Source organism: Pararge aegeria, chromosome 4 (assembly GCF_905163445.1).
Source record: "Pararge aegeria chromosome 4, ilParAegt1.1, whole genome shotgun sequence".
Taxonomy (NCBI): Eukaryota; Metazoa; Arthropoda; class Insecta; order Lepidoptera; family Nymphalidae; genus Pararge; species Pararge aegeria.
Window position 1 is genome coordinate 9,850,740 of NC_053183.1, and position 14,402 is coordinate 9,865,141.

At 35.5% G+C, this 14,402-nt stretch overlaps 1 protein-coding gene across 11 annotated transcripts in view; it reads right to left on the reverse strand.

Annotated features, from left to right (window-relative positions):
• The window catches only part of LOC120637649 (matrix metalloproteinase-14), a 37,148-nt gene extending 26,669 nt beyond the window's left edge, over positions 1 to 10,479 (reverse strand). For all 11 annotated transcript variants that reach the window (XR_005659444.1, XR_005659446.1, XR_005659442.1 and 8 more), the window contains exon 1: positions 10,178 to 10,479. Coding sequence is in view for 3 of the 11 variants with exons in the window: in XM_039909565.1 (XP_039765499.1) it covers positions 10,178 to 10,336 (159 nt within the window). In the remaining 8 variants the exon portion in view is untranslated. The remainder of the gene's footprint in view (positions 1 to 10,177) is intronic.
• Positions 10,480 to 14,402: the final 3,923 nt, after the last annotated feature.

The following is a 14,402-nucleotide window of genomic DNA, read 5'->3' on the forward strand; positions in this document are numbered from 1 at the left end:
CAGTGACTCTACGCATAGTCTATATAACGTAACATTAACGTTTCTTAGCTAGATTTGCTTGTGCTACATTTACTTAGTAAGTAATGTAAGTAAAAGGACAAGTTCCTGGGACATCGTCCGCTTGGATTTTTACTCCCCGTTACTCCCCGGCTTTTTAATTATTATCTCTATGCAAAAAAAACGTAGCAATATTATATACGTGATCTGTTCCTAATCCTGAATGGGTTTATAAAGGGTTAGGCATTGGATTTTTCTGTAAAAATACAAAACACGGTTTCCGCCCGGATATATAAAATTTTTGGACTGGCAACGGTGCCTCAAAGAGCACCCTAAGCCCTGAGTAAGTGATAATAAGTCAACCTGCAATAAAGTAGCGTGGTGGATTTAAGCTCTAAAACCTGTGCCTTGCAAAAAGACGCATATCAGGTTGTTGATGAGAGTACAACGGGCAATTTCGGCAACGTTGAAGGTTTCTGTGAATATAATAGCAGAGATTTTTTTAAAACCCCTTCTTTTAAATGTAAATTAAATAGCTTCAGCAGGCTTGCTGTCTGTAAATGGATGGAGGCTATCAATCCATTAAACAAAAAGCAATAAGTCCATCCTTTATCCATTTCAGTCTAAAGCTAGATTGAAACTCACGAAAAACATCGACACAATACAAGTAACGATTGCGGAGTTGTACTGAGGCCTGGCACAGAAATACAGGTGATTCTTGCAGTGTCACAAGCAAATAGACCTATCGACCGCATGCAACAGATAATAGACGGTAATTAATCACAATTACTAGATGATTGACAAAACATTAAAATAGAATCCGTTGCGTGTGAACCAGCATTTTCCGTAGAGAGTATTTTTTTTCCCGGTCGCCCTTTGTCGACCGCACGCTCACGTGGAGAGCTTTGCTTTTATAATCTCCTATAAATATACATATCTGTTGACTAGTTACACGTGTGATAAATTATTGTGGAAGGGTAATAATTATTGAAAATATATAGGTACGTAGCTAGTAATATATTACTATTGTACTGAAAACCAAGTAGCGTGACATAGACATCAACGGTCAACCAGGCTATAAGCCTAATTATAGTTTTTAATAGATATCGGGGAATTCACGAAGAGAATATAACAGAGAGCGGGCAGCAGCGTCCTCTGTGCCACTACTACCATCGGCTCCGATCACCAAAACAGCACAGTTTAGTGGTTATGGACAAACCCTCCGATTGAGAGAGGGCTTTAGTTCAGCAGCGGACTGTTAGTTACATTATCAGACTATTACCGGCATGCTACAGGGCAGGTCTTTTAAAATGAGACGAGCTTAGGCTGGGAGGTAGTCCTCCAAACTGGTCTGGTATGGATAGGGTAGAGTATCCACGTCTTTGACGGCCGATTGGCGCAGTGGTCAGCGACCCTGCTTTCTGAGTCCAAAGCCGTGGGTTCGATTCCCACAACTGGACAATATTTGTGTGATGAACATGAATGTTTTTCAGTGTCTGGGTCTTTATCTTTATATTAAAAGCATTTATGTATATCTATATTTATAAAAGAGAAAGTGTGTGGGTATGTTCCGTATAGGCTCCGAAACGGCTGCACCGATTTCAATTAAACTTTCAGGGAATCTCCAGATTGACCTGGCGAGTAATCCTGTAAAGTTTGGTGACGATCGGAGCACTCCTATTTTTGAACTTTCAAACTGTCAAATACAGCTTTTATTTACTATGATGATATTCTATTGTTGGGTGTACATGGGTGTAGATAATGATCTTCACCCGCTCGAGAAAAGAATAGAAGAGAATGAATACGGAGAGAAATTATTGATTTAATATATAATGAGACTTAAATTAAAAATTTAATGATGTAAGTTTATTGTTTAAATAAAATAAAGCAAATTTTAACCCCGGCGAAGCGGGCTGGGTACGCTAGTTATTCATAAAAATTATTCTTTAGCTATGTAAGTACCCATAACTCAAGCTACACTTACTTTGGGACAAGATGGCGATGTGTGTATTGTCGTAGTATATTTATTTATTTATTTATTTTGAGAACGTTATAGAGAACTCTCTGGCATGCAGGTTTCCTCACAATGTTTCTTTCCCCGAAAAGTTAGAGGTCCTCTCAAAAGGGAGGCTGAATCTCTAACTACTAGGCTATAACAGCTTCTGATAGGTATAAACCTAATTATTTATTAATTGGATGTGGTTATTTTGAAACAAATTTTCAGTTGTAGTTAATTATATTAAAAGACATTGAGTTACGCGTGAGAACACTTAAGGCTGTATTTCATTTCAGTTCCTGTATATAAAGGTGATTTAAATTTGGAATATAAAGGCTTTTTCTATAAAAAGTATCACAGTATCAGTAACATAAATGAAATATATTTTAGCTGGTATCCTAACTAATAGTAAACCGTTAATCCTTACTACGCAACTAATCGAGTTCATTTTTTGAAATAGATTTAGATGAAAGGTTTAGTTATTAGGTATAAGTAGTTTAGCATAGGCTACTTTTGGGTCCTGGAATACATTAATTTGACAGGTAAGTTCGTACTACTCGTATATTTTTTTTTTATTGTAATAACGTGTACAGACTTATTCAACGCTGGTAACACCGTGGGGTGTAGCTAGATTGATATAACAGTACACAAAAAAATGACCGCCTTAACTGTTTGTAATTAATAAGACAGTGCTAGACATTGCCCCAAGCTGGTCGTCAAAATAGAGTTATAGAGGTAATCTGTGTGCTGCCATAGAAATCCGTAACATTATTTGAAATTGAGAGTTTAATAAACATATTTCTGTTTTTATGGTTTTCACGGCATTTTATTTTTTCATTACTTTCAAAATATTATTTGGAAAAAGGTTTTTGAGCAAAAGCTATTTTTTTTCAGCAATAATTAAATACCCAATCGGTTAACCCTTGTATAAAACTGCGACTGTGACTATAAAACTACTTAGTGCCTTTGCATTACTGGAGACAACGTGTTCGGCGATAGCAGGCGGTAGATATAAAAGTGGGAAGAATCGTTCCCTGAAACGAGATATAAAAATAACTTAAGGATATGCATGTACCAAGTTTACGCCACTGCCGACACAGAGTGCTCAAAATAATACTTCTGTAACTCATGCAGAGCAATACGATCATGAGCGCCGCCTTAACAAGCAAGATGCAATAATTTGCTGCAATTTCCCATAATTTTACCTTACAGTGAACTGCAACACAAAATTACGATAAACGACAATAGTTATAGTAAATGATTGAGCGTCAAAGCGAACAATGAGCAGCGATCATCGGAGGACGGTGGCCGTGGCGCGCGTGGTGAAGGTCGACGCCTGCTTCCTGCGTGCGTGACAAGCATGCACCGGCACTAACCAACACACCTCATGTTAATATATCACTGAATCTGTACAAATGCCTCGTTGCTGTTTGTATAGTTACGTTTCTCGAACTAAACGTTAAGCGAGAAACCATCTCCTTAAAACAGAGCGATACTTCGCAGGGCAAGCTAGGAACACGTCTTACAAAGTGCCGCCCTGTGTCCATTAACCTTTTTTAACGCTCTACCCTTAGGCCCTTGACTGCAATCTCTGGTGGTAAGAAAGATGCAGTCTAATACGGTAGCGGGCTAGCCTGTTAGGGAGTATGTTAGGGAGTAGGTTTGTATGCCCCTAGTCGGTTTCTACGCGACATTGTATCGGAACGCTCAATCGCTTAGTGGCTTACAAGCCACGGCCGATGCCTTCCACCAGGCGAGACCAGAGAAAATTCAAAAATTATAAATTCCCAAATTATAAATACCCAGGACCTCCAACTAAAAATAAATAAATAAATAAATATACTACGACAATACACACACCGCCATCTAGCCCCAAAGTAAGCGTAGCTTGTGTTATGGGTACTAAGACGACTGATGAATATTTTTATGAATAATATGCATAAATGCTTAAAACATACATATAAACACCCAGACACAGAAAAACATTCATGCTCATAACACAAACATTTTCCAGTTGTGGGAATCGAACCCACAGCCTTAGGCTCAGAAAGCAGGGTTGCTGCAAACTGCGCCAATCGGCCGTCAAAAAAGCACAGAGCTCACCGTTACGCTACGCTCGGACGAACTCTATCACAAACAGCTCTTCTATTACAAAAGTGTGACGTACGTAGCATGTTCGTACGATCGTACTATGGATCACGAGATCTTAGGTTCCGAAAAATGGTAGTGACTGTATCTGTCAAGAAGTTTTAACTTGGCGTTTACAAGCCTGTTCAACTTGGCGTTGTTCGAGTAGTTTAATGATATGACAGTCCGGCAACAGAAGCATGACAGGATAATTTATTAAATGTTTTATCAATCTTATAGCACAATCAAACAGAAAAATATTCAAATTTCTAATTAAAAAAATGCAAACATAAGTTTCGCGCCCAATAATAGTCGCAACGTCAATTACATCAACACGAAAAAAAAATATCGAACTATAGATACACTACCTCTCGTCTTGAGCTCTGTTTAACGCCATGAAGAGATCGCTATGTAGCGATAAGGCCGCCTAATTGTATACATCGTGTAAACTAGTTATTTATAATTTTCCCTGTATTTTTATGTGGTTGTACACCATAAAAGTGTATTCATTCAGTATTCATACACTAGATCTTGGTCCTATCGAAGATTCAGCTAAAAAATAAAACTGCAAACTACTCTTAGTCAGCGCGTCTGCGGCTTATTTTGTTGTTCGATTTTGGCACGTTGCAAAAATACAGTAGGTATGGTTCATTCCGGTCGCACCATCGAGGTAACCCGGTCGCTTTTTGTACACACAACGCTATTGTCCGATGATTCAGGTAACATTAGCGCCGTTGGCTATTGTGAAAACGCATACATTTTATTTTTAGTCGCTTATTTTTGGTCTTCTTTTGGTATAGTAAACCCAAGTAGTTTACTATGATGTTATGTTATGAGATGATGAGGTAGATTGAATGATAAAGGTAAAGATATTATATCAATAACTTATTTATAATTCAATCCAAATCTATTAAACAAATATAACATTATAATATATTACATTGACGATGCAATCCTCCGAAACGGCTTGACCGATTCTTAAGAATTTTTATTGCATATTCGTTAGGTCTTAGATTGGGTCGTAATCTACTTTTCTTACCCTAAGTTATGTGGGTAGACATAACCAACAATTATTTGTTTGGATAATTTTTTTAGCATAATAAAATATTTTTAAAAACCCAAAACATATAGTTTTGGGTTCATCAGCGAGAAAATTTTAATCTAGCTCTTAAAGAAGTAATTTATTTTAGGATCGTATTTATTATAACTGTTAACAAATACCTCAAGTGAGTAATTTTGCAAAAAACCGAGTAAGAACATTTACAATTTCTTTAAATTCACATCGCATTATCTCATCTTTTGCGAACTACTTCCAACATTCATTTCCCAGAAGTAAATTCGTGACTAGGGTTAAAGACTTGTTTGGCGTTTTAGTGTACTTCAAATACTATTTTTTGTCCATTTATCTCTGGGCTGGCACGCCGTGGTGTGATCGCGAGATACCGAGCCCATAAACGCATAACAAGAAGGTGACCGACGACTAGTTTACTGTTAGTTATGCGTAACGCGTGTTCCACAAGTTTAGCGAAGTCTAAAAATTGCATGAAACAATGGGAATCAACAAATGATAAATCTTTTACATTGAGAAAATTTTAATGCTTGCGCTTTCCATACATAAAAGTTAGCGCAAGGCATTTATTTACACTATATTCTATGTCCCGAGAGTTCATTGTTCTAAACGTTGGCGTAGGAAATTTTACGAGAGATGTCCGCTGGACGGCACATGCTTCGAATTTTTATATCAAATTACTTGTATGTGTTGCGGGGTGATAAAAACAAAGAACACGCAGTTCCCCGCACTTCTGCTTGATCTATTGTTTCTAAGCTCAGGTATTTGATGGGGAATGACCCCCTATATAAGGGTGTGTTAATCATAACAGTACCTATTGAAAATGACAGGAAATGGTTTCCTTGCGGTGAAGCAACAACGCCACGGTATTCACGTGCTTGCAAGGTACAATGACCTATAAAATTTGAACCCTGTATCCCAGCAAAAAACAATGCTGGCGGCCTGCATAATTTCGTGACTTGATTCACGATTTTCAAACCGTATCCTAGTAACCGTTTGAGCATTTCAATACTTCTGAGTATCACTTTGTGATTCCAATTTTGAAACCTCTTGTTGATATTTTCATATCCCATTTCTGTTTAGCTTTTATTCTGTTGCTTAATCAAAAATATTATTTATACAAAAATAATCCTTTTAAGTATAAGAGTATGTCAACATTTTTTTATATGAATACTACCTCCTTGGTCATATAGAGCATTAAACATATTACATTTAATAATCATTTAATTACCTACTCATTTATTACTTTATCTTTGGAAACCCCCGGAGAAAATGAAACAGGATTTCTAGTCTACTTCAATAAAACTATCATTTTGATCAATTAAAACTGTTTATAGGTAGGTATTAAATTGCTTATCAAACCGGTTTGATATATCATAATATGTTTTATATTAGAGCTTCGTCTTTTTCATATCAATGAAAAAATATTTATTTAGTAATGCCGTAAGATTTTGGTGAAAATAATAAGTTTAGTTCTTTGTTCTTAGTTCATTTAAGCAGATTGGTAGCTGAAACAAAAAGCACTCTTTGGGTGAAAGCTAACCAAAATTAGTGCCAAACTGATGTGTAAACTTAATCAAAAGATGACATATTAAATCTGTTTTTTTACTACCTTAGGTTCCTATTAATAACATGTTCGAAATATAATAGAAATCTAAGCAGGTCAGTAGAGCGCTTATTAACCTTGACATAATGTTACGAGTACCTTATCAGATTTACGCTAAAAGTCGAATACATAAAGAAAAAACTTTTTATCGGACAGCCTTGGTAATAGTATGACAACAGTTGAGTAAGAACAGTTTTTCAACGAATTACGATACACTTTCGCTGAAATCAAGCTATCAAATTCTGATACCCGATGCAAATCGTAGGTCATAAAACATTTAATCTTCTTTATTTAATACTAAATGCAAATGATATTATAATAATAGTGATAACGATATCGTTATCACATGATGACATGATGTTATCAAAACTATTGGTGCAATTTATTCGGTTAGTGCTGACAAATATGAAATCATATAAACATTTTAATTGTTTAAACATTGTCATCATCATCATATAAACCGATAGACGTCCACAGCTGGACATAGGTCTTTTGTAGGGAGTTCCAAATTCCACGGTTCTGAGCCAGCGGCTACCTGCGACGCGCTTAATGTCGTCTGTCCACCTCGTTGGGGGTCGACCAACGCTGCGCTTACCAGTTCGGGTAACAGGTAAGCGCAGCGTTACCGGTCGGTTCCAGCACCTTGGGACCCCAACGTCCATCCTACATTGTAATGTACTTAAATTATATTTTTTTAATCTTTATTCCTCCAATCCGCACAACAACAGAGTAGTGGGTTTTAACCACCTCTCTCCTGCGAAAAGGTTTTTCTGTGTCCCGAAATGGGTCATTAGGAAGCTGAGCATGGTTTTATGATATTTCCTATACTAACTTGATAAGTAAGTATACCTAAGCAATAAATCCTCCTTATGGATACACTAGGCTTGTAAGTAGTTGATACGCAGGTATAATATATATAAAACTTGTTTACCTTCAATATTCTGATCACGATTCAGTTGGTAGTTTAAAACAGAAAAAGATTTAGTTCAGTAGATACTGCTATATTATATCGATGCATTTGCACAAATCGACAGAAATATGCACTTAAGCGTTTAAAGTATATGAATAGAATATAATTATATTGCTGAATGAGAATTCCAAAGAAATTAGATGAAAATTTTTGAATAATAATTTATTTATTTAATAAAATTAAAAAAAACATGAAGAGCATAATATAATTTAAAAAATTTCATGTCTCTAATTTGACAAACATAGACCTTTAAGTCCACCCCAGGGTATTTCACCCCCTTGGAAGTTGTTCTATGTTTAACTCTCATTCTTTACTTCACATCTCCTAGATTTTAACTATCTACTTCAGGCCTTAAATTATTCGGCATTCAAAAGAAGAAGTCGAAACATTGCGTTACATAACCGCTTTTCAACGTTAATCAGTAAAGGGGTGTGTTTATTGTGTATAGTCCAAAAATTTAATATTATGTTACTCCTGGTATAGTCAGTGACCTTTAGCTTTTATATTAGATACGTAAAATTGTACGGATAAGCCAGTAGATAATTAATTCAATATTATATAACGTACTATACGCACATTCATTAGCTAATAGGTAATATCGACGTGCTCTATGACCTAGAACTTGTTACGCATTAGGGTTCCCACTTTTAAAATCTGTATATTATTCCGTGAAGAGATAACTTTAGCGGTTTGAGCGGTTCAAAAGCATATTTTGCGCATAGAGCAGTGTGAGATTTTTGGCATCAATTTTAAATGTGTTCCATTTAGTGCAGAAAGCCACCATTGCAATATTTTTTAATAATAAATTGTAATATTTTTTATTGAAAGACTTTTTCCTACAAATGCTCAAAACGCTGTCATTGTGGCTTATTCGTACAGGAAATTCTATCCTTGGGAGAATGTCTCAAGTTTAAGCACCTCAAAAAAGTACAAATTTTAAACCATAGATTATACATACGGTCATAAACTATGATCGAATACTTCCTGGGACTGTACAGAAATAATATATTGTGTGTTTTATTTTGCTCTTAAAACAGTGGAAACCCTAGCAAGTTATGACTCACAGCACGGTCGAATTGTTCTCAGAAAACACAGAGTTTATGGTCGTTTCCTTCTGAACCCTAGCAATAGGCATTCTTACAACTGAGTCACGGAACCGGCGGAACCACTTTACGTAATCTTTTCCGGATTATACGGTATTCGGATACAGGTTGTTGAGTATTTCTCTGCAACCACGTTAAAACGCGGCGACGTCATTTGATTGACTTTTAATTTCCGCATACCTTTATATTTAAATAAAAAATGAAAGCATTTTTTTTTTGCTTTTGCCATAATTTTGTTGGTTTCACTTATTATTGGGATCCAACAAAATTTACCAAAATTTCACATTAATAGTAATAAATAATAATAAAAATATTGGCAACTTTAAAAAAAAAAAACAGTAGCCTATACCTTTTGTCATCGGTACTTTGTTGTCTTGATGTTGAAAATAAAACATAAAAGTGTTTAAACAGTGATTCATAGTAAAAGTACCTTTTTTTTCCTGGCTTTTCACCTAGAGGTGATGCTATAATATTAACTGATACTGACAGTTGCGAAAAGGCACTAACTAAAAGCCAAAAAAATCAGTGTAAACACACCTACGCCATACTATATTTGTACGGATATTCATACGTGAATCATATATTACCTCAACAAATTCGGGAGCCCCCGATACGCTTGAAGTGAAGCTACTGAACTACCTACTTTTTAATTTGCCGCTTTATCATTTGTTGTGAATGAACATTACTATCAGGTGTGGCTACTACGGATACAGTCAGTCTCAATTTTATGAGTCGAAGGCATAAGTGAGCGTATACTGAGAAATGTGAGTCACAGTTGTCGACCCACTGCGAGATCATTTCCGATTCCGATTCAATCGATTAATGGATGATGTTGCATGGGTATTCATTTAACGGAACTTACAAGAGCATTACTCACCGAGACGAATTTAGGTTTATTTGGTCATTATTATCAACAAGAAGCTAATTAAAGACAAACTGAATATTTTCGAACGGGTAAAAAATAAGTAATTTTCTTGTTTGGACACAAATTACCAATACAGGTTCCGGCCAAAAAGAAGGTATTTGCGCTGATGCTAATAATGTTGTTTTCATTGAATTTAAATAAGTAAAAACCTAAAAGTTTATTTACTTATATTAGTTTGTGTAAAAAGTTAATGATCGAGACGAATTTATATTGGCATTTCGGTCTTATAGGAGTCTTATTTGATATTTTGTTATTTAGCGAAGCATGTCATGAAATATGAGATGAATGATCTTATATTTAAGTCTTAAAATAGGTAATTATGTTTTTTTTAATATGTTAGATTTGGCTGATACTGCATGTGAATATAGAGATTTGGTTACTCACCATTGCACCGTTGGTATCACCATAAGCGGGTGCAGCACTACTCCTTGTCAGTAAGACCAGTGTTGCCGTCACCGTCCACATTATCCTTAAACTACTTCTCAAACTAACAAACGCCATAGTTCTGGATGGTTTTTCTTTTGTTATACCTAATAAGCTCATTTGTTCTTAAAATTATCTATGTATAGAATACTATTCTGCTATAACAGACAATATGTCATTCTTATATTGAAAATATAAAAGATTATTCAATCTTATAAAACCATTAAATAATTTTTGTTCGATATGTAACGTTGATGTCCCGTAATCTGAAACAAAATGAAAATGTTATTTAATAAACGTAATATTATTATTTAATTAATTCTAATATTATAAACGTGAGAGTGTATCCGTTTGCTTTTTTGTAACTTATGTTCGGCTTATCCGCTGCATCGATCATAATAGCAAATAGCTCGCACTCCGATGAGAGGCAGTACTTTCAAAACCCTATGTAATCTGTCTTAACAGCTCATCCGGTCTTGACGAAATTTTGCATAGCATTTGCATTTTTTACATCCTGGTGACTGGGTATGTTCTGTTTTAGGGGACTGAAACAAACGCTTTTGTAATCGCGGCAAATGACTAGTATGCAATAAAGATTAGCTCAAAGATAATAAAATTATTTCCAAGGGTCATAGTCTTGGTTGACACATCGTATCCGCTGCTGTGAGTCACGAGCACTTACTAAGTTGATTCCACTCACGAAGAGTGCGAGTAAGTCACATATTTTCCACTAAGCAGTAAAATAATTATGTCCACAAAGCACAAGTCCTTGTAGTATTTACACATGAAATACAATAAAATTCAGTAGTGATTACTTTGGACTTCCTCAGAACCGAAATAAGTATAACTGATGCCTGTATTAACTTTTTATTAATGCAAGTCACCTAAAAGATTTTTCAAAATCGGTATTCAATTGACAGAGCATCAATAATAGGAACATAAAAATAGTAGCTCCTCTTTTTGAAGGCCTGTTAAAAATTTACAAGATGAGTTTTCGAACTTTAAATCCTGTAGTTTTCAGCAAGTCATAACAAAACTAGTTCCAGTTCCAGACAAATTTACCTACAAAAGCAATATTATATATTACGATTTTTAATAATGTTACTCAAATTGTAACTAACTCTAGTGACCCAGATATCGGCACGAGGTACGGGCTCGTCAGCAAACACCGTTATCATACGAAAGATAAGTTTTTTCAACATAATCACCACTTATAGAAATTCCCGCATACAATTGCTGAATAAATAATTTTTTTGATGTAAGCACCAAGTCCTGATTTTTGAAGTGTTATGTTTGTAAATATTGTTTGCATTTCTTATCAAAGGTCAAGCAGCTCAAGTTTTTTACAACATGTGTTTCAGCTATAAGTGAACGCATATATATTAACACTAAACTTAAAGAAACTAATCCAAGGCTTCCTTTGAAACATTACTAACTCGTTTTAAAGAATGATAACCAAAAATTTAAAATTCATTTATTTCAAGTAGGCGTAATATAAGAAACTTTTGAAACTTCAAGCCTATCCGTTTGTAGAGACTGTACCAAAAGGAAGGAAGGCAGATTCTACCGAGAAGTAACCGGCAAGAAAATCAGCAGTTGTAACGTTCCTTTTTCTATCTATATAGTGATGCTATATGTCATAAAAATATCTCTATTTATCTGATATTATATGTAATAAAAAGAAATTAGCTATATAACATACAATTTTAGATTTAGTGGTAAAAATTAAAGGCCTCCCTGGTACCCAACTGGAACCATCACTATGAAATCATCGTGTGTAAAATGTCGGACAATTCACCGTCACTGATAAGATTATATTGTAAGATAATATAAACTGTTACCTACAAAAACGAAATAATAATAAACAGAATTATGGCAAAATAATTGCATTAATAGTTTTCTTCTTTGCCCTAGCCTTATCCCATCATTTGGGGTCGGCTCCTCTCGGCTATCTGCGCCAGGACTCTCTGTCTTGGGTTGTCACGTCAATCAGGTTTGTGTTTTTAATATCTTAGGCTCCGTCGTCCACCAAGGAAGCAGGGCGTCCTCTTCTTTTTGACGGCGTAATCGTCTGCGCGCCGCATAACTTGCCCGTACCACCATAATCTGCCTTCCGTCATTTTGTTGATTATAAGGAATATAATTGCATTCATAGTATTGAATATACCAGTCAGTGTGTTTCTACTGACACATTTGGTTGATAAGTAAAACTTGGCTCGGTTGTTGTTTAAAGAGATCAATCATAGAATCGAACTCGGCTAGGCAGAGTTCGTAGTACCCTTAGACTCCTTTTCCTTTGATTTTATTTGGGGATTAGTTTTATTCCTATTTGTTTGTATGTGGTAGAAGAGAACCTTCTCCAAATTTTCTATGGTATTATAAACCCAGATTGGGAACCTTTAAACAAAGTGTCGCGTGCAATTTTTCGCTCACCGGAGCGTGGCGATGGAGGTTTCACCGTCATTGGAATCATATTACCTAACTTTATTTATCGAATCGTTTTTTATTTGCTGCTTAAGATTGCAATGTAAATTTTGGCGCCGAAAAGTAAACTCGTGCCTAATTATTTTGCGAAATTTAATAATCACAGAATCTAATTCGTTTGACCGTAAGCAAACGAAACGCTTAAGCAACCGCAGCATTGAGATAAAGTGCCGTGAAATAATATCTTGGTTTTAATGTTTTCACTTGTAATATTCTTATTGGTTCAGAAATATCCAAGGCTCATTGATTTAAATCTATCATTACTGCGGTTTACCGGCTTAATAACTATGAATGAAATATTACGATCTTCCTTATTTATGTAACGCAAAATTACTGTATCTTCACTAGGCATACTAAAATCTTACTTAGCAGTAGTAGAGCTTTTTGTGACAGAACTCGGCCGGGGAATTATTAGTGCCGCTATATATGTTTATTTCTGCCGCTAAGCAGCATAATTACAATGCTGTGTCTCGGTCTGAAGGGTGTGGTTGCCGATGTAACTAAACGCACATGAATTTTAGACTCGTTCGATTTAATAGAACTCTTACGGAGCCGAACGAATAAAAAACATATATAACTTTTTTCCGACAGTGTTCTGACGTCACCTTCAGTGCAAGGTAGTCAGGGGCAATTGCTAACACTTATAATATGAATATTAAGATGCTATCAAGTCAGCTCTTGCCTCTCGGAAATAGAAATATTTTATCCACTAATGCGTAGTTATGATGTGTAAACTGAAGCAGAGCTATTTGTTTTTTTTTTCATTGTCTAACTCTTTTAACTCAAAAGTTACTCCTTTTGTAAAAAAAAACAACCATCCTTCTGAAGGGTCCACTAGTTTTTAGGAAAACGGTAACATTAACGGTAAGCACCCCTCAATGGCCAATAATAAATAAGTAGAAGGGTTAGAGTTAGGGTAAGAAGTTAAGTTTCAAAAATAGTTGACCACCGTAGTCCACCACGCTGGCCTAGTACATATTGGTGGACTCCACAACCTATGAGAACATTATGGAGAACTCCCAGGCATGCAGGTTTCCTCACGATGTTTTCCTTCACCGTTGAAGCAAGTGATATTTGAATTGCTAAAAACTTAAAAATTAAGAGGTGGCGTGCTGGGATTCGAACTCGGAACCCCCGAAAGTGAAGTAGAAGTCCTACCTCAGGTTGGTGGTAATTTTATAATATCATAATATAACATTTCTATAAAAGCTAATATAACTACAGTCAAGTTCAAAGATTTTTAGCTTTACTTTTATAGTGTTAACATTGTACGTATGTATATATATTTCCCATTGTTTGTTATCTAATTTCCTCGTCATTAAAACATGCGGACGGTTAAGAGGTCATATTTTAAATTAAACCAGTCATGCGTACGCTTCTGGAAATCATGTAATTAGGGAAAATCTAATTGACAGATTGAACAATACTTATAAAGGAAAATTTAAGTCGTTGTTGCGTATGACCTTGAAAAGTTTTTTTCAATACTCTCCACCTTTAATTACAAGAGAAAGGTAGAAAGGCGTTAATGTTTTGCTCACAACAACTCTTTGACCATCTCTTCTATCTATTCCTGTGGTAGAGTCACTTTAAACCGACAGACTTGACGTTTCAAAAGTGCTTTTATGAGTTGAGGAATGAGAGAGAGAAGTTTGTGTCTAGATTTTTGACACATTCTTTCCGTTTTTATATAATTGATTGTAGA